The sequence below is a fragment of the Anolis carolinensis genome, unplaced genomic scaffold (assembly GCF_035594765.1).
Source record: "Anolis carolinensis isolate JA03-04 unplaced genomic scaffold, rAnoCar3.1.pri scaffold_11, whole genome shotgun sequence".
Taxonomy (NCBI): domain Eukaryota; kingdom Metazoa; phylum Chordata; class Lepidosauria; order Squamata; family Dactyloidae; genus Anolis; species Anolis carolinensis.
In genome coordinates, this window is record NW_026943822.1 from 15,685,622 (window position 1) to 15,707,569 (window position 21,948).

Consider the following 21,948-nt stretch of genomic DNA (forward strand, 5'->3'; position numbering starts at 1 on the left):
ATAGTCATGTTCATCAGGTATGATACGCGACGCAGGTGTAGAATTTGTGGCCTTGGAAAAAAGTTATTTGTTGAAATTGAAGAAGGAAAGAGAGAGGATGAGGAAATGCATACACACTAATGTGACTTCTGTTTTTTTTTTCTTCCAGATATTGATGAATGCTCAGAAAATGTGAATCTCTGTGGAAATGGCCAGTGTTTAAACACCCCAGGAGGTTATCGTTGTGAATGCGATATGGGATTTTTGCCAAGCCCAGATGGGAAAGCCTGTGAAGGTAGTTGTGGTGTCTTTCTATTATCTATCTATCCAAATGGACAAGTCTAATTAATTTGACACTTCCATGTGTTAGCCAATTGTTTACTATGTTTCGCTTTTTTTTAAAATTACACTTCCCCAAGGAAACATTAATTCCCAAATATAGCGAAGAAATCTTTTTTTAAAATACTCTTTATTATGATTTTACAATTATTTATAACCAGCAAAATAAAATAAAACAAAGAAGAAAAAGAAAAGAAAAAACAAAACGAGAAAAAGAAAAAAGAAAAGAAAAAAGAAAAAAGAAAGAAACAGATCTGGTTTCTTTTTGTGTTGATTTCCTGTTCCATAGGGTTTCTCTCCTTTTCCTTCTTTTATTTCTATTTCTTAACTTTTTTATTCTCCTGACTTCTTCCTGTGTTCTTGGGTCCTTGTGTTTTCATCATTGTCTTCTTTTCTACTATTTGATTTCAAGTTCTCTAATTTTACCCTCCATTATATTTCAGAATCACTTCTTTTGTATTTCATTTATTTATAATTTTAAGTTTTGGGTTTATATCAGTGTTTTATATTTTTTCTTTTTTAAATATTCAGATACTCCACTCCAATCGGTTTCTTTCATAGCGAAGAAATCTTTTAAAGTGCATGACTTTGTATTTTTAAAAAACGCAACAGTCATATTTGTCATCTTTTTAAAATATCTACTTAATGAAGACTTAATATGCAAAAATGCATTCTTGTTGGCGGTGAAATAATTCTTATGTCTTGTCTCACTTCCGTTTTCTTAAAGACATTGACGAGTGCATTCTGCCCAACATTTGTGTCTATGGAACGTGCCACAACCTCCCTGGTCTCTTCCGATGCCAATGTGAGACAGGATACGAACTGGACAGAAGTGGCGGCAACTGCACAGGTAAATATAGGCTTTGCCTCTTTTGACAAGTGTTCTGCACATTATCCCAAATGTCGCTTGTATTAGCTGGTTTGCAGAGATTTCAGCTCAAGTTAAATTTCTATACTTTTCTCCCCATAGATATCAACGAATGTGCAGACCCAACAACTTGTATCAGCGGCACTTGCCTCAATATCCCAGGCAGTTATACCTGTGAATGTCCTCCAGATTTCGAGCTGAACCCCACTCGTGTTGGATGTGTTGGTAAATGTTATTTTCTTTTCTTGCCACAATCTTCGGGGCTTTCCTAACAGAACAGACGAGGTGCATCTACATTGCTTGTATATATTTTTGGGAGTCAGAGGTTAAGAAGAATTTCTTGTTGTCATGTATCATCAAATCTATGGATGAGAAACCTCCAAGAGATCCTTTTTATTATCTTGCAAACTCAGATCCTTTTTTTTTTGGTTTTTTAAAAATTATAATCTATCAGTCAAAATGTATAAGTTTACATTCCTCTTGTGATTTAAGACATGACACAATGTGAAACATTTGATTCTTTTGACATTTAGATACCCGCTCTGGATACTGTTACCTGGAAATTAAACCTCGAGGAGATAATGGAGACACGGCTTGCAGCAACGAAATTGGGGTTGGCGTTTCCAAGGCCTCCTGCTGCTGCTCCCTTGGGAAAGCCTGGGGAATCCCTTGCGAACAGTGTCCAGCCGTGAACTCAAGTAAGTGAGACAGAGCCATGGAAGGCCATGGTTAATTTGTGCCTTGGTTTGCTTCTCCCTTAGAGAGTGTCTTAGTTCCAATAGGATCGTCCCAAAGGCGATATGTCCAATTCTTGGTGGTTGTGTTACGAAGGTTGAATGAAAAGTAATGCCTCCACCTTCGTAACTCCTCAACAGATGGCAGTACCAGTATGTGGCAGGTACTGACTTGTTCAGTAGACTCTCCTCTTCAGTTCCATTTGGTGGGGCCGGGCTGTGGCACAGGCTGGTAAACAGCTGCTGCAATAAATCACTCTGACCATGAGGTCATGAGTTTGAGGCCAGCCCGTGGCGGGGTGAGCACCTGTCAATTAAAAATAAAATATAGCCCCTGCTCGTTGCTGACCTAGCAACCCGAAAGATAGTTGCATCTATCAAGTAGGAAATAAGGTACCACTTATAAAAGTGGGGAGGCAAGTTTAACTAATTTACAACGTTGGAATGAGGAAGTTCTATCAGAGTGGATGATGAAGCAGCTGCTCCCCCCTGTGGCCAGAATCGAACATCCCCTCAGGAGAAGGTTAAATTGCCTCTGCGTCTGTCTGTCTGTTGTCACTGTCTTGGTTCGATGTGTTTATGGGCATTGAATGTTTGCCCTATATGTACATAATGTGATCCGCCCTGAGTCCCTTTCGGGGTGAGAAGGGCGGAATATAAATACTGTAAATAAATAAATAAGTAAATAAATAAGCCTTAGCATTGAACAGTTGTGTTGTTAAAGTGTGAAGTATGGAACCCTGCGCAGACGGTCGGGCAATGCGACTTAAGCAATGTGCAGTCATTGAATTCTTGACAGCAGAAGGTGTCACCCCAAAGGAGATTCATCAGAGAATGCAAGCTGTTTGTGGTGATTGTGTTGATGTGAGTACTGTGCGTCATTGGGCGAGTAAGTTTAAAGATGTTGAGGTGGGAACATCTGACTTGCGTGACAAACAAACCTGAGCATTGAATGGTTATGTTGTTAAAGTGCGAAGTATGGAACCCTGCGCAGACGGGGAAGCCTTAGCATTGAACGGTTGTGTTGTCAAAGTGCGAAGTATGGAACAGCCGATCAATGCGACTTAAGCAACATACAGTCATTGAATTCTTGCAGCAGAAGGTGTCACCCCAAAGGAGATTCATGAGAGAATGCAAGCTGTTTGTGGTGATTGTGTTGATGTGAGTACTGTGCGTTGTTGGACAAGTAAGTTTAAAGATGTTGAGGTGGGAATATCTGACTTGCGTGACAAACAAAGAGTTGGATGTCCTGTGACAGCAACCACCCAGTTTCACAAGCAAAAGGTTGACAGATTGATTCAGGGCGATCGTCATATCACTCAGAGAGAAATTTCAAGCATAGTCAGCATTTCACAAGGACGTGTGGGTCACATTATTGCTTTGTTTGGCTATCGGAAGATCTGTGCACGATGGGACCTGTGAGACGCTGGTTGCGGAAACAGAGTGTCGACTTCTTCCGTGATGGCTTCAGAAAACTTGTTCATCATTGGCAGAAATGTATCCAATTGTCTGGTGATTATGTGGGAAAGTGAATAGTGGTACACATTCTAAGGATTATTTCTGCATTTGGTTTATTAAAATATTCCCATCCAAACCCAAGTCACGAAGGTGGAGGCATTACTTTTCATTCAACCCTCGTATTTCTAATAGAAAAATGAACTGGTTTGGAAAGAGTTAACTGATAACATAAGGGCTAATCTCTTATTGGTTAGTTCCAGTTAGAGTAGACCTTTTCAACCACTTGTTGAATTGTGAGTCAACATATGGATAGTGCCAATTGATTGAATGAAACTCAAATGCAGTATTTTTGTGGTAAAGCTTTTACTGATCTATAAAGTTTTTTTCCCATTTCAGCCGATTACAAGCTGCTGTGTCCTGGTGGAGAAGGGTTCCGTCCCAACCCTATTACAGTTATCCTGGAAGGTAATGCATACCATCATTGGTTGGTATCAAATGAATTAATATCGTTTGATGCTTTTCGGTCCTTTTTCACAAGATGCAATTATATATTTTATTTGGATAGATATTGACGAATGTCAGGAGCTGCCTGGACTTTGCCAAGGAGGGCAATGCATCAATTCCTTTGGGAGCTTTCAGTGCCAGTGTCCTTCCGGCTACTATTTGAATGAAGAGACACGAGTTTGTGATGGTAAGTTACCTTCAGGTTTACTCAATAGTGGAATTCGTTGCATTAAGTTCTGCCTGGGAAAATATATTTGTATAATAGTTTTTCACTAGAATACTCTGCTCATGTATTGTTAACTTAATATTATGCATGTTACTACTTTTCAGGCACTTTCTTATAGCACCTTCACCCATTTATCTGTTCTTACCCTCTATAGTCTATAAATATTCTTGACTTGAAACTATGATGTCCTTGTTCTTTGTAAAACCAAGTACATTGCTGTCACTGAGCAGCATTTAAGAAGAGTAGAAAGTATATTATCACTGTAATAATAATAATAATAATAATAACGAATGTTTGCCATTTATATATATATTAATTCCCTGACTCCCCTGGGGAGAGAGGGCGGTCTAGAAATAAAGTTTTTATAATAATTATTATTGTTACTATTATTATTATTATTATTATTATTATTATTATTATTATTATTATTATTGGGGCCGGGCTGTGGCGCAGCTGGCTAGTAACCAGCTGCAATAAATCACTACTGACCAAGAGGTCGTGAGTTCGAAGCCCGGGTCGGGTTAAGCCCCCGACCATTAAATAGCCCGGCTTGCTGTTGACCTATGCAGCCCCGAAAGACAGTTGCATCTGTCAATTAGGGAAATTTAGGTACGCTTTATGCGGGAGGCTAATTTAACTAATTTACAACATCATAAAACTGCCAGCAAAACACGAGGAATGGAATGAGGAAGTACAGCCACTAGTGGACAGTGAAGCAACAGCTCCCCCTGTGGCCAGAATCGTGAAGCTGGAAAAAATGTTAAATGCCTCTGTGTCTGTCTATATATGTTGTTTGTCTGTTGGCATTGAATGTTTGCCATATATATGTGTTCATTATTATCCGCCCTGAGTCCCCTTCGGGGTGAGAAGGGCGGAATATAAAGACTGTAAATAAATAATAATAATAATAATAATTATTATTATTATATGACCACTGTTCCCAATAACTTCAGGTTATAAGATTTGCCTATGGATTTAAAGAGCTATGGTTTTACAAAGTCTTTAGCCTTCTCTGCAAAAGGGTGATAATACTTGACCAAACTGCAACTCCCACCGTTCCATAGCATTGAGCCATGGCAGTCAAACTGCATTAATTCTATATTAAAAGTAAAGCTTTTTCCTTGACATTAAGTATAGTTGTGTCTGATTCTGGGGATTGGTGCTCATCTCCATTTCTAAGCCGAAGAGCCAGCGTTATCCATAGACACCTCCAAGATCATGTGGCCGGCATGACTGCATGGAGTGCTGTTACTTTCCCGCCGGAGCGGTACCTATTGATCTACTCTCATTTACATGTTTTCGAACTACTAGGTTGGCAGAAGCTGGAGCTAACAGTGGGAGATAAGATGGCATAGCTTTGAAGCCTTTCTTTCTGTGACCCCATGATTTTATTTTCCTTGCAGATATTGATGAATGTACTACACCTGGCATCTGTGGTCCTGGTACTTGCTACAATACTATAGGGAATTACACTTGCATTTGCCCTCCGGACTACATGCAGGTTAATGGTGGAAACAATTGCATGGGTAAGTGTATGTTGTTGCGGATTGTAGATGATGAATGGAAGCTCTTACGTGTGCCCGTAAGCCCCAGAGCCACCCTGCAGGACAATGAGTTTGCAGAACAAACAGACTCAGGTTTGCAGAACAAACAATATAGGAACTTTACTAATTTAAAGAAATCAAAAGCTTAAAGAAGTCGACAGTCATGAACAGTCCTTTCTCAGTCCATAAAACTGTCTCAGAGAAGAATACAGTCCTGGTTCTTCTCCCGCTTTATCCAGCAGCCGCTGGGGAATAAAAATAAAGTTGTTGTTATTATTATTATTATTATTATTATTATTATTATTATTATTATTATTATACAAATTTGACAGAAAAACTAGTTCATTACACATTAATGCTATGTAGTAATTACTGTATTTACGAATTTAGCACCAAAATATCACGATAAATTGAAAACATCTATATATATAAAAGAGTGATGGAATCAGGGCACCGGACAAAACGAACAAAACTACAGGCCCCCCAACCTTGAAATTTGACAACACAACCCATGATCCACGGCTCTAGGTTGATACAACAAAAAGAAAAGAAAAATAAAGTCCTAATTAGAGGGAGAGGAATAATTGTTTTTATCCAATTGTTGCCAGTTAGAGGGCTAAGCTCTGCCCACTTGGTATCCTAGCAACCCAATAAAAAATACAGTAGAGTCTCACTTATCCAAGCCTCGCTTATCCAAGCCTCTGGATTATCCAAGCCATTTTTGTAGTCAATGTTTTCAATATATCATGATATTTTGGTGCTAAATTCGTAAATACAGTAATTACAACATAACTTTACTGCATATTAAACTACATTTTCTGTCAAATTTGTTGTATAACATGATGTTTTGGTGCTTGATTTGTAAAATCATAACCTAATTTGATGTTTAATAGGCTTTTCCTTAATCCCTCCTTATTATCCTACATATTCGCTTATCCAAGCTTCCGCCGGCCCGTTTAGCTTGGATAAGTGAGACTCTACTGTAATTAAAAACACTACAAAATTAATACAATAAAATACTATTATAACAGAAAATAACGAAAAATAATACAAGAAAATAATAAAATATAATAAAAAGATAACTTACAATAAAATTAATTAAAAAATAAAAATAACATCAAATAAAAAATCCACAACAATTTTTAACCCATACCACCACCACTTTGCCACAGCAACGCATGGCCGGGCACAGCTAGTTGACTATTAAAATGCGCTGGATAATCCAGAACATTGGATAAGTGAGACTCTACTGTGTTGAATTTAAAATGCCCAAGGGAGAAAGGAAAAGGGAGTTTTTAGAGCCTTATTTGAATCACCCACCACTTCTAAACTGGCAATAGGGAGTGAAGATCAACTTTGGGAAAGCCAGACAAACAAATGGTCCCTTTACTTTAATGTAATCAACTGAAAAGAGAAATATAATAACATACTCAACTCATTGTTTCAGGAGCAGAGCTACTTATTAGGGTTTCATTCTCACCATTAATGGAAGATTACAGTTTTCGGGCATATCCTTTAGTCCCATTGTGCTGAATTTCTGTCAAGGTTCCAAACATCCTCCCATCTCCGAGCAAAACTGTGCCAAAGGGATCATATTCCACTATTTCACCAGAAGGATATGAAATCACAGCTTGAGCAAGAATTTAAGTGAGAACCTGTGGCTGGTTGAGGTTAGGCTGTGTGCCGTCTGCCAAGGTTTCGAGGCTGTTGATGAGCATGTTCTGGATTTTATAATTACGAGACGGAGTGGCAGTCCTTGGGCTTCAGACCACGCTGCCAAACGGTTTTCCATAGAGGATGACATTGCGCCACAATAGCTGCCCATGCTGTAACACGAGAGCACTGGATTCCAACATCCCCTAAAAAAATGAAGCATGAAACAAGTGGCTTATGAATAAAACATGGAGCGAGTGCATTTTGTCTTTTAAAGGCGCAGTGATTCTCAGGCATTTGGTGTCTTGATATTTTTACATTGTTTTTAGGCACTGAATTTTTGCCTATTTACTGTAAGCCGCTTTGAGTCTCCTCGGAGAGAAAGGCGGGATAAAAGTGATGTAAATAAATAAATAAATAAATATTTTTAAAGGGAATCTCAATCACGCTCCAATCCATGGATCACTTCTAAGGGAAGCTTTTATGCGCTGGTCTTGTTTGAAAATATTTAAGTACGGGTATTACGCAAGGGTGGTAATGTTGCACAGTTTTTGTTTATTTCAGTGCAGCTTGCATAAGGATGAGGATTTCCAAATTATTGTAGTTCCCAGATCTGTCTGCCTCTCATTTTATTACCCGTATAAGCTGACCCGAATATAAGCCGAGGCACCTAATTTTTTAAGTATAAGGCGACCCGAATATAAGCCGAGGCACCTCAATTTACCACAAAAAAACTGTGAAAACATTGACTCCAGTATAAGCCGAGGGTGGTAAATTTCAGAAATAAAAATAGATACCAATAAAATTACATTAATTGAGGCATCAGTAGGTTAAATGTTTTTGAATACTTACATAAAGCTCAAATTTAAGATAAGGCTGTCCAACTCTGTTCAAATTGTTATTTTCATCTTCTTTCATCAACACAGGAAAATAATACAAGTAATAATAAATAGAGTAAAATAATAAATGCAATAATAATAATAATAATATTAAGATCCGAGTGAAATGATAAATGTACTAATAATAAAAATAAAAATAGAGTAAAATAAATGTAATAGTAACAACAATAATAGAGAAAAATAATAAATGTAATAATACCAATAATAATAGAGAAAAATAATAATTGCTTCTGGTGTGAGAGAATTGGCTGTTAGCAAGGATGTTGCCCAGGGGACACCCGGATGTTTTGAGATTTTTACCATCCTTGTGGGAGGCTTTTCTCATGTCCCTGCATGGAGCTGGAGCTGATGGAGGGAGCTCATCCGCGCTCTCCCTGGGTTGGATTCGAACCGGCAACCTTCAGGTCAGCAACCCAGCCTTCAAGTCGTCAGTCCTGCCGGCACAAGGGGTTTAACCGCTGCGCCACGGTGGGCTCCTAGGAAAGGTTACAGGTCATTTTAAAGTCAGAGCTTTTATCCACAAGCCTTGTCTCCAAATGCAAACTCCTTACAAAACGGAACAAATTGCAGCCTTCCAAATGTGACGATCCCTACTCCCATCAGCGCTAGTCATAAGCCCAATGATGAGGAATATAGGAGTTGTAGTTGTAGTCCAACATCTGGAGGGCCACATAAAATGGCAGTGAGGGCCGGATTTGAGCCACAAGCCTTGCGTTTGGCACATGTGCATTATGCAAAGGTGTTAATAACTCCCATCTCTCCGTTGCAGATATGAGAAGGAGTCTGTGCTACCGAAACTTCTATGCTGACAATCAAACCTGTGATGGAGAGCTGCTTTTTAACATGACCAAAAAAATGTGCTGCTGTTCCTACAACATCGGACGAGCCTGGAACAGACCTTGTGAACAGTGTCCAATCCCAAGCACCGGTATGTATTTTTGTTAGAGGGAACAGGGTCCAGCTGTTAGACCAGACTGTATATAAATGTGGCACAGGGCTTTTACATTGCTCAGCTGATTCAGAAGGCTTTTTGACTGTGGCATGAACAACATGCACGACAAAGAGTCCCGGGTTTTTTTCTTTGTTTTGGTTCGAACCCTTCTTCAGTGTGCTGCTCACTACGGAAAACAAAAAAAACTTAGCACAATACTCTATGTAAAGCAACGCAGGAATTGAATGAACGAGAATTCAACGAGAATATAGAGTCTCTGTAACCTAATTGTCCTTAAAAAAACCTGAAGAAGGGCTCGAACTGAAACAAAGAAAAAAAAAACGGGACTCTTTGTCGTGCATCTTTTTAAGGACACAACAAATATTTCTCATATCAGAGACTTCCTTCATTCCTACTTACCAACCTCCTCCTCATATGCAGAAAAGCAAAAGAAGACAACTACTTGCAACATACAGCACAACTATAATATTGTTATAACAAGTCGCAAAAGAGTGAATTGAACTCTAACTATTTTGTTACTTATGCATATATGAGTAAAAGCTTAACCCTGCACTATATGCTTTAAGCCAGGGGTCCCCAAACTAAGGCCCGGGGGCCAGATGCGGCCCTCCAAGGTCATTTACCTGGCCCCCGCCCTCAGTTTTATAATATAATATATTGTATATACATATAATATTGATAATAATATTATAATGTAATACAATATAACACTAATAATAATACCATACAATAGTATTAATTATATATTACTAATAATATTACTAATAATATTACAGTATAGTGGTATAATTCAATATAGTAATATATAATGCTAATAGTGTGCTATGCTAACAATATAACGTATTGTATGTACATATAATTTGTAAGCCACTCTGAGTCCCCTTTGGGGTGAGAAGGGTGTGATACAAATGTAGTAAATAAATATAGTAAATAAATAAATAAATTTCAGACTTAGGCTCGCCCAAAGTCTGAAATGACTTGAAGGCACACAACAACAACAACAACAATCCTAATTAACTTGACTATCTCATTGGCCATAAGCAGGCCCACACTTCCCATTGAAATCCTGATAAATGTATGTTGGTTAAAATTGTTTTTATTTTTAAATATTGTATTGCTCTTTTATTGTTATTTCATTGTTGTTGTTTTTGCACTACAAATAAGACATGTGTAGTGTGCATCGGAATTTGTTTGTATTTTTTTCAAATGATAATTTGGCCCCTCAACAGTTTGAAGGATTGTGGACTGGCCCTTTGCATAAAAAGTTTGGGGACCCCTGCTTTAAGCAGTAGAGTGAATTAAACTCAAACTGTTTTGCTATATGTACACATACTTGTGAGAATTTAATCCTGTAATATCTATTTTAGAAATACTACACTGCTGTGTATTAATATTTTGGTGGATATATATGTATAATATTACTATGATTTAACAGACATAACTTTTGTTTACCTCCTCTATAAATCCCAAACATTAACAACTCCAGGAGGGAGGGAAACGCTTGCCGAAGTGAAGATGGGACAAAAGAATGTCAACATCTGTTCAAGCAATATTCTCCATTGCCCAGCTTTCGCTACCATACATAGAAATCATTTCACACTTTGGAAAAATGTGAATGAGGTGGTGATGATTATTGAAATCACCACAGATATACCTTGGGAATTTTGTGTTTCCTTGTCTGCTCAGATCTCAAAGAAAGCCTTTCCCCTGCAGCTGGTCTTTTTTTAAAAAAATTGAGAATGGACAGCATAAGCCTCAATAGGACATTTTCTAAAGTAAACAACAGTTATGAAAGGGGATTTTTCCTCAGATTTTCAGCATGGGAAGCAAAGTAGTAAATCTTTTCTTTGCAGTGAGCTATTGTTGGTGGTGCGTGTCTTATTTACAAAGCTTTTTTGTTGAATGTGGCTGCAAAGCAAGAAGATCCCCAGGTTGTAGCAAAGTATTGTTCAACGAAGGAAGCATTGCTGTTTTCAGTTCCAAATATTGTCAACCCCAACTAAACATAACATTGCTGTGATGCTAAAATAGCATTCCTAAAAGGACAACAGGGTGGAAAAAGTAGCATATCTATATACAGTAGAGTCTCACTTATCCAACATGAATGGGCCGGCAGAACGTTGGATAAGTGAATATGTTGGATAATAAGGAGGGATTAAGGAAAAGCCTATTAAACATCAAATTAGGTTATGATTTTACAAATTAAGCACCAAAACATCATGCTATACAACAAATTTGACAGAAAGGTAGTTCAATATGCAGTAATGCTATGTAGTAATTACTGTATTTACGAATTTAGCACCAAAATATTACGATGTTTTGAAAACATTGACTACAAAAATGCGTCAGATAATCCAGAACGTTGGATAAGTGAGTGTTGGATAAGTGAGACTCTACTGTAGTTCACCTGTTGTGACATACATTTTGCTGAAGTCAAGCGGAAGACTTTTCGGGACTTTGTGCAACATAGGAGAGACCAAAGGTTACAGTGTTCCCTTGCAATTTCGCGGTTTGCTTTTCGCGGACTCGCTGTTTTGTGTTTTTTCACTAAACACTAAAAGAATATTAGAAATCATAAAAAGTTACAATTTACAGTGGCAGTGGTCTCAGTCAGGTGCAGGTGGCGGGGCGGAGAAGGAGCCCAAGTGGCAGTGGAAGGAGAAGGAGGCGGCACCATGTTCCCCTCCTTCTTTCTTCTCTTCCCTCCCTCCCTCCCTCCCTCCCTCCCTTCCTTCCTTCCTTCCTTCCTTCCTTCCTTCCTTCCTTCCTTCCTTCCTTCCTTCCTTCCTCCCTCTCTCTTTCTCCTTCCTTCCTAAGGAGAAGCCGAAGGGAGAGAAAAGGAGCCCAAGTGACAGTGGGAGCGCGCATGCACGTGCTCGAGAGCAGAGGAAGGGGACAGAGACTCTAGTTGCCAACGTGAGATTGTAAACAACACACGATTGGTTGATAAACATAAAATCATGTATAACTACTAAAATCTATATATATAAAAGAGTGATGGAATCACGGCGACCCACAAAACAACAAAACTACAGGCCCCCGAACATCGAAATTTGACAACACAACCCATCATCCACGCCTCTAGGTTGACACAACAAAAAGAAAAGAAAAATAAAGTCTTAATTAGAGGGAGAAGAATAATTGCTTTTATCCAATTGCTGCCAGTTAGAAGGCTAAGCTCCTCCAACTTGGTCTCCTAGCAACCCAATCAAAAATAACAAAAAACACTAAAAATAATTAAAAACACTAAAAAATTAATACAATAAAATACTATAATAACAGAAAATAACTAAAAATAATACAAGAAAATAATAAAATATGATAAATAAAAAGATAACTTACAATAAAATTAATTTAAAAATACAAATAACGTCAAATAAAAATTACACAACAATTTTTAACCAATACCACCACCACTTTGCCACAGCAACGCGTGGCCGGGCACAGCTAGTAATGTATAAATACTAAAATAAATATAGCGTCCCTATTTCACGGATTTTCACTTATCGCGGGTGGTCCTGGAACGTAACTCCCATGATAAGTGAGGGAACACTGTAGTACATTGTGTGTTAAAGTCAGGTGTGGTGGAAAGGTATCGCAAGAAAGCCGAAAAACCATACAAATTTCCCACCAAAAATCCCATCACTAGTGATTTGATTCACTTCCCTTGACAAGGGTGTTAATCTCATTTTATTATATCTAAGCACTAGATGTGCATTAGATAAACTTTTATAGATAAAGACCTCTATTGTTTCCATTTTAGAGATCAAACTAGGAGACTGTGAATTATCCACGCTAGGACATAATTCAGAATGCAATGCTGGAATTTATACGTTATCCCGCAGCCAAATCCCCTTAACAGAACATCACTTTGTCTTCAACGTAACAGCAGATTTCTTTTGGCTCTTCTTCAGCCGTTCTCCTTTTCTTCCAGATGTATCAAACTGGTTGTGATTATATCTCCTAATGGCTTGTTTTCAGTCGTGGAAATATTCAGCAGCTGAACATACAGATGTAGCCCTGTTTTCCATTAGGCAATCATCTGAAACCAAACTAATATCTTTAATTTCGCCCAGAGATGATTCTAAAAACTTTTGTTGTATAATTGATTGATCTAGTTGTTAATGTAAACTTACAGTCATATCACATAATTTGTGGGCAGGCACCACTTAATATATTCCTTGTAAAGCTGTTGGGAAAACTTAAGTCAGATGTTTGCCTGGTTTTAAAGCTTTTAGAAAAACCTGGTTTTCAGTGGCTAAAAAGTTTGGGAGTTAATTGTTTGTTGGAAGCATTTTATTCTGCTTTTCTTAATTTAAGATCAGACAAGAGCAGACAATGAAAACTGTAAATTGTAGTACTGATTTTAAGTCACTCAGTCGTTTTCCATTATTATTATTATTGACACAGCAACATTGTATGACACAGCAAACAAGATAGATATGCTGGATTTCGTATCACAAAATCACAAGTCGAACACTTCCCAAGTGTCTAGGACTATGTGATGTTGTTGCTGTTGTTATTGTTGTTATTGTTATTGACACAAAGACAGAGTATGACACAGCAAACAAGATCTATATGCTGGATTTCGTAGCACAAAATCACAAGTTGAACACTTCCCAAGTGTTTAGGACTGTGTGATTTATTATTATTATTATTATTATTATTATTATTATTATTATTATTATTATTATTTTGACACAACAGCATAGTATGACACAGCAAACAAGATATTATTATTATTATTATTATTATTATTATTATTATTATTATTATTATTATTATATTGTGCCTCGCCTTGAGCTGTAAGGAGATGCCGGTAATAAGTAAGAAATTGTTGTTGTTAGTAGTAGTAGTAGTAGTGAACTATCAACAGAATTAAAAGCAATTTAAACTTAAGCCCATTTAAAAATTGAGATAGCACAGTATTAGAATCCTTTTCTCCATGAGCAAGTGAAGGTATATATATAAGGAAAAAAAAGATAAGAACTATATGCAGAACCTTCCAGATGTCCTCCAGAACTCTGTTGCTCCATCTTATGTAATTTAATTTAATATATTTTTAATGATGAAAACAAGAGCCATGTGTTATCAAATTTCAGCTTTTCCTCGTTTTTTTGGATGATGCGTGCAGACCCCAGTAGGGTGGCCTTTATTATTATTATTATTATTATTATTATTATTATTATTATCAACACAACGACGTTGTATGGCACAGTAAACAAGATAGATATGCTGGATTTCGTTTCACAAAACCACAAGTCGAACACTTCCCAAGTGTCTAGGACTGTGTGATTTATTATTATTATTATTATTATTATTATTATTATTATTATTATTATTATTATTATTTTATGACACAGCAAACAAGATAAGATATGCTGGATTTCATATCACACAATCACAAGTCGGACACTTCCCAATTATTATTATTATTATTATTATTATTATTATTATTATTATTATTATTATTAGAAACACAACAAGATGAGTCCACAGCAGACACTCTGCTGGCTGTTGTATTGAATCACATGTCGGACGTTGTCATCATCATCATCATCATCATAATTAGATACACAACAAGATTAGTATCCAAGTGTCTAGGACTATGTGATGTATCGGCGAATAATGCATATAGATTCGAATAGGGTGGCCTTTTGCAACTGACAGATAGTAATTTTGTCAGTGCCGATTGTGTTTTAGTGCAGGCCGAGGTCTTTAGGCACTGCACCCAGTGTGCCGATCACCACTGGGACCACCTTTACTGGAGTCTTTGCATTATTATTTTATTATGACACAGCAAACAAGATAGATATGCTGGATTTCGTATCACAAAATCACAAGTCGAACACTTCCCAAGTGTCGAGATGTAATCAAAACATAATTTTTATAATCAAATCATTATTTAATCAAATGTATCTTTTAATGTGTGTGTAACATTTTATTTATTTTTTCCGAACTTACTTTAGATGAATTTTCAACCCTATGTGGAAGTCAAAGGCCTGGTTTCGTCATAGACATTTACACAGGATTACCTGTTGGTAAGTTCAAATTCTATGGAAAATAATACTTAGTTCCATAAAATATATATTTAAGGGAAAGGGAATGGCTGTTTGACTTTTCCCAGAAGATTCTGAAGACTAAACAGTGCAGAGAACTCCACCGCCGTGTCTCAGCTTAGTTCCTTTTCCTGGGCCCTCTGAGCTGGCAGCTGTGATAGCCGCTGTTGCGGGTGGAGGAAATATAAAGTTCTGTGGATATTGCACTTAAATTTCCGTTCGTAGACCATAGGTACCAGAGGATGGAAGGCTTCTGGGATCACTGCCAGCCAGCAATGGATTGGAAGGGAACTGGGAGCCTTTCCTTCTTACTAAAGCAAAGATTTTTATCTGACATTTCACACCAGTTCCTCTGGGTATTGAATGGAAAAGGGTTGCTGATCCTTTTTGTTTGTGGGCAGTTTACGAGTGGGGCAAGGAAAGGTTTCAGCCTGAATGTTATTCACACAAAGGACAACTGTGTTGATGTTTCATGGCCAAGATTTCCAAATCTTAAACTCAAAAGGGGAAAAATACTGAGGAATCCAAGAAGGAGCCAAATGTATTCTTAGGTGGAATCCCCTTCTTCCCTTTTTTTGTTTTGATTCCCACGAAGAGCAAACTAGAATAGTCCATGGCAGGGGTCCCCAAACTAAGGCCCGGGGGCCGGATGCGGCCCTCCAAGGTCATTTACCTGGCCCCCGCTCTCAGTTTTATAATATAATATATTGTATATACATATAATATTGATAATAATCTTATGTTATACAATATAATACTAATATAATACAATATAATAATATTAATTATATGTTATATATTACATATTATATAATAGTATAGTATAGCTCAATATAGTAATATATGATGCTAATATAGTGTTATGCTAATAATATAATATATTGTATGTACATACAACTGTTCTGAGTCCCCTTCGGGTTGAGAAGGGTGGGATATAAACGTAGTAAATAAATGCAGTAAATAAATAATTAATTTTAGACTTGAAGTCACACAACAACAACAACAATCCTAATTAACTTGACTGTCTCATTGGCCAGTAGCAGGCCCACACTTTCCATTGAAATCCTAATAGATTTATGTTGGTTAAAATTGTTTTCATTTTTAAATATTGTATTCTTTCGTCGTTGTTGTTGCACTACAAATAAGACATCTGCAGTATGCATAGGAATTTGTTTGTATTTCTTTTTCAAATGATAATTCGGCCCCTCAACAGTCTGAAGGATTGTGGACTGGCCCTCTGCTTAAAAAGTTTGGGGACCCCTGGTCCATGGTATAGAAAGCAAAACTGTACAAAATTTTAAAGAACTAAATCGCTTATTTAAAGTTGGCATTGTCTTTGATGGTTTTTGTTTATTTTTGTTTCGTTTGGCGAGTATCTTCTTCAGATATCTCTACCATTATTCTTTTATTAATGTAGACATTGATGAATGCCGTGAGATCCCCGGTGTGTGTGAGAATGGCGTCTGTATCAATCTGGTGGGCAGTTTCCGGTGCGAATGTCCAGCGGGATTCTTCTACAATGACAAATTACTGATCTGTGAAGGTGAGTGACTTTTCTTTCTCATGTAAGGCTGGATAGAAACAGCAGTTGAGTTCGCCAGATTGAACCATTTGCCAGATAAAAACAGCCAAGAGCAGGAAGCAAAAGGTTTATGTGCTTAAGGGATAGTTGTGGGTGAACAGCATCTGGTCCACCATGCCTCTTAGCATTATCTTCACAACAACCAGCAAACATGTTGCCTTCATCGAAAAGGCCTCTTGCATCACTATCCCAGTCACAGCACCACACAAGAGCCCAGAGTATAAGCAAACACTTTATTGTAAAAACACATAAAATACAGTAGAGTCTCACTTATCCAACATAAACCGGCCGACAGGATGTTGGATAAATGAATATGTTGGATAATAAGGAGGGATTAAGGAAAAGCCTATTAAACATCAAATTAGGTTATGATTTTACAAATTAAGCACCCAAACATCATGTTATACAACAAATTTGACAGAAAAAGTAGTTCAATACGCAATAATGCTATGTAGCAATTACTTTATTTATGAATTTAGCACCAAAACATCACAATATTTTGAAAACATTGACTGAAGAAACATTGGCTACTAACAAATTGACTACAAATAAAGATAGAATGGCATAATGGCATGATTTTACAAATTAAGCACCAAAATTACCATGTTTTACAACAAATCGACAGAAAAACCAGTCCAAAAGACGGTAACACTATGTAGCAATTACTGTATTTATGAATTTAGCACCAAAACATCACAATATTTTGAAAACATTGACTAAAGAAACATTGGCTACTAACAAATTGACTACAAATAAAGATAGAATGGCATAAAATGAACTGACAGTATCAACATTATTGGAAATTAAATCCATCAAAATTTCAATCTTTGCTGCCTAGAGAAATAGCTGTAGATCGAGGTGGGAAGCAAACGGAGTTGGATAATCCAGAATGTTGGATAAGTGAATGTTGGATAAGTGAGACTCTACTGTATATGAAAAATCAGCAACAAGGAAAGAAGATGTATAATTCCAAGAAAGAGTTTGCAATAGGTGATAACCAGACAATAATTCAGATGTCTAATGCAAATCCCAGGGTAATATAGTCCAGGAATAGTCAGAAAGTCACAAGTGCAGCATAAGTCCACAAGAAAAGGTATACTTAGTAAGACTTGAGCATGAATTCTAAAACAAGAACACAGAAATCTTCCAGGATACTTAAATCCAAAACCAAGGCTTGATTTGGAACAAGGACCAGAGAACTCAGGCCTAGCTTCTCCCTTGAATGCCACGTTGCCTAAACTAATTCTTAGGTAAACAACTTGCTCAGTCATTTTTTTTTTTTCGTGTCAGGAGCAACCTGAGTCGCTTCTGGTGTGAGAGAATTGGCCGTCTGTAAGGACGTTGCCCAGGGGATGCCCGGATTTTTTTTTATGTTTTACCATCCTTGTGGGAGGCTTCTCTCATGTCCCCGCATGGAGCTGGGGCTGATAGAGGGAGCTCTCCCCGGGTGGAATTCGAACCTGGCAGCCTTCAGGTCAGCAACCCAACTTTCAAGTCACAAGGCTTTAACCCACTACGCCACTGGGGGCTCCACTTGCTCAGTAATAAGCACCCATGAAGTCATTTCTTTTCCCATGAATTCTCTCCTCAACTTTCCCACGTAAATGCTCTGACCTGTAAATGAAGACTTTTGTTGACCTCCATAGTGCCAGGTGTTTTTCCCTGGAAGCCTTCCGTATCACTTAGCTCTTTGCCTGACTCCTTATCTAATGTTGCAGTTTCTGACTGACTTTGGAGCCTTGTACTTTCTGAGTCAGGTTTTTCCCAGAGAGATCCATCATTTTATTTTATTTACTTATTTCCGGTATTTCTACCCCGCCCTTCTCCCCTGGGGGACTCAGGGCAGCTTACAAATTGGCAACACAGTGCCATCACATCAACAATACAATACAAAAGGCATTAAAAACTAAAAACATTTAAAACATCATAAAAACTAATATACAATAATAAAACATTACCATGCACCGAGGTAATGTCCTTTCGTCACTAGACCTTGTTAATCCAGAATCTTAAAAACCGACCATGTCAAGCTCGAAAGTTCATTCATAATGCTTGAGCACATAGCCATGTTTTTAGTTTTTTTCTGAACCCTAGAAGGGAAGGAGCCTGCCGGATGCCACTGGGGAGGGAGTTCCACAGCCGAGGAGCCACCACCAAGAAGGCCCTGTCTCTTGTCCCCACCAGCCACGCCTGTGAAGCAGGTGGGATCGAGAACAGGGCCTCCCCAGATGATCTTAAAGTTCTTATGGGCTCATAGGAAGAGATATGTTCGAATAGGTAAATTGGACCAGAACCGTTTAGGGCTTTGTAGGTCAAAACCAGCACTTTGAAATGGGCTCGGTAGCATATCGGCAGCCAATGGAGCTGGCTTAATCATTTCTCTGACTTGAATTTTCATCACTTTGTGTCCCAGGAAATCTCACAGGAAATCCCACAATTCTCTCTAAACCATCAGTGAACCCATCAGGTTCAACCTCTTCTACAACAGAAAGTAAATAGTGCTGGTGGAAGCTTTTCTGAGACAGAAAAAACGAGACACATCCAACATTAGCACAGTATCCCTGAAATCATTTGGTACCGTGTTTCCCTGAAAATAAGACAGTGTCTTATATTATTTTTTGCTCCCAAAGATGCACTAGGTCTTATTTTCAGGGGATGTCTTATTTTTCCATGAAGAAGAATTCACATTTCTCGTTGAACAGAAAAAATGAACATTTATTCTATACTGTACAGTAGTTTTCATCACAATCCAACATAACCAAACCAGACAAACTGTGACTCCTGTCAAGAATTTCTTATTATTACCATTATTTCCATGTACAACTCGTATGTACATTTACCAATCCTGCATGCTCTGGTGTTTTGTTTGGCGGGCGCCGAGCATGCTTCTAAACAAAAACTTTGCTAGGTCTTACTTTCGGGGGAGGCCTTATATTTAGCAATTCAGCAAAACCTCTGCTAGGTCTTATTTTTTGGGGATGTCTTATTTTAGGGGAAACAGGGTACTCTCAGGTTCTGTTGCCGTCAGTACTCTTCCAGACAGAGAAGTTTCAGAAGAGTTGGTGATTCTTCCTTCTTTCTTGTTCAGGGGTAGGAACTCAGCTGCAAAAACAGGGGGGAATGCACTGCCATAGATACCACAGAACATCTGAAAAGTTTTGTACCACATTTATACATTTAACAACCTTGTTAACATTGACGTCAGTCACTTTATCATAAGCTAAAATAGCACCTTGGTGCAGCCGTTGCTTAGTTAGCACACTTGCAATTGGCTTATCCGAAGCACCGAAGCAAGCGCTCAGTTCTTTGCTTGCAGGAATTTTGCGCAGCCACTTTAAATGGGTGTGCCTCCATCTGTGCTAATAAACGGAGAAGGCTTTTTACTCAAATGCATTACTGTGGGCTAGCTTTTTGAATGGAAAAGTATGGCTCAGTCATTTGCTGTGCTAACCAGGAAAGAAAACTAGGTCAAATAAAAGTAATGTTAATTAGCGGTTAATAGAAGACAGTGAAGGGGGGAAAAGCAGGGAAAATGTTTTGAAGAAGTGATGCTTCTGAATTTAAACCAGCTACATTTGCTAACCATGGGCCAGTTAAACATAGATTTGGGTTTTGCAAATCATTGTCTGATAGATTTGCCATGCTCTGCATTTAAGTGATTATTAGTATTACAGTAGAGTCTCACTTATCCAAGCTAAACGGGCCAGCAGAAGCTTGGATAAGCGAATATCTTGGATAATAAGGAGGGATTAAGGAAAAGCCTATTAAACATCAAATTAGGTTATGATTTTACAAATTAAGCACCAAAACATCATGTTATACAACAAATTTGACAGAAAAAGTAGTTCAATATGCAGTAATGTTATGTTGTAATTACTGTATTTACGAATTTAGCACCAAAATATCATGATGTATTGAAAACATTGACTACAAAAATGGCTTGGATTATCCAGAGGCTTGGATAAGTGAGACTCTACTGTATTTTAGAAGAAATTAATTATGGCACTTCGTTCTTTAGTTCTCATACCATTGTGGGTCAGGCAATGTACTTAAAAGGCAACTGAGAAAGAAATGGATTTGCCCCAAACATCAATAATAATAATAATAATAATAATAATAATAATAATAATAACAACAACAACAACAACAACAATAAGGTGGTCCTGGTCCCGGTGGTGATCGGCACATTGGGTGCCGTGCCAAAAGATCTCAGCCGGCATTTGGAAACAATAGACATTGACAAAATCATGATCTGCCAACTGCAAAAGGCCACCCTACTGGGATGTGCACGCATCATCCGAAAATACATCACACAGTCCTAGACACGTGGGAAGTGTTCGACTTGTGATATTTTGATATGAAATCCAGCATATCTATCTTGTTTGCTGTGTCATAATAATAATAATAATAATAATAATAATAATAATAATAATAATAATAATAATGGGTTGCTGTGAGTTTTCCAGGCTGTATGGCCATGTTCCAGAAGCATTCTTTCCTGAAGTTTTGCTCACATCTATGGCAGTCATCCTCAGAGTTTGTGAGGTCATTCTTCTTTGTTTTTCAACAGATATTGACGAATGCCAAAACGGGCACATATGTCAACAAAATGCAGATTGCATCAACACACCTGGAAGCTACCGTTGCGATTGCAAACCTGGCTATCGCTTCACTCCCGTGGGCCGATGTGTCGGTAAGTACTTTTAAACTCATACGTTGTGCTGCAAGGTTTGTAGTTGCATTCATTCATTCATTCAAGTGCCACAGGACTGTGCAGAAATCTCCAGCGTCAATGCCTGTCAACCACTTTTATGTGGGCACAGAAGCCATTGGAACATATTGCTACTGACCCCAAGCCAGCTGACCTAAATGTATGGGATTCATTCCCTTTGATGCTCCAGCCATCACCTTTCCTAAATTTTAATGCCATTCGGGCCATTTTGACTCAATTCTACTCCAGCAAGTGATTGCACTAGCATGCAAATGTTTTCCAGTTCCCAGTTTTATAAATTTTAATTAGGACATGAGTTTCTCTTCCATCAGATATTGTGTGAGCGTGCTCAATGTCCAGAATCAAACAGTGATTTCCATGTCACAATACACTCTCCTACCTGATTCCTCATAGTTGTTAGAACTATTGTGAGCTCCTTT

General features: G+C 37.9%; 1 protein-coding gene and 1 long non-coding RNA gene across 2 annotated transcripts in view; one reads left to right on the forward strand and one right to left on the reverse strand.

The window, feature by feature from the left end:
- The window catches only part of fbn1 (fibrillin 1), a 245,076-nt gene that overhangs the window by 181,857 nt on the left and 41,271 nt on the right, over positions 1-21,948 (forward strand). The window contains exons 35-45 of the mRNA XM_062963593.1: positions 149-274; positions 1,046-1,168; positions 1,289-1,411; positions 1,720-1,884; positions 3,775-3,843; positions 3,944-4,069; positions 5,512-5,634; positions 8,974-9,132; positions 15,126-15,197; positions 16,633-16,758; positions 21,368-21,490. Coding sequence (XP_062819663.1) covers positions 149-274; positions 1,046-1,168; positions 1,289-1,411; positions 1,720-1,884; positions 3,775-3,843; positions 3,944-4,069; positions 5,512-5,634; positions 8,974-9,132; positions 15,126-15,197; positions 16,633-16,758; positions 21,368-21,490 — 1,335 coding nt within the window. The remainder of the gene's footprint in view (positions 1-148; positions 275-1,045; positions 1,169-1,288; positions 1,412-1,719; positions 1,885-3,774; positions 3,844-3,943; positions 4,070-5,511; positions 5,635-8,973; positions 9,133-15,125; positions 15,198-16,632; positions 16,759-21,367; positions 21,491-21,948) is intronic.
- LOC134294012 (uncharacterized) lies at positions 5,747-8,979 on the reverse strand. Its single transcript, XR_010000990.1, has 2 exons — positions 7,133-8,979; positions 5,747-5,897 (listed from the first exon to the last, which is right to left on the reverse strand). It is a non-coding gene; the product is annotated as an uncharacterized LOC134294012 (long non-coding RNA).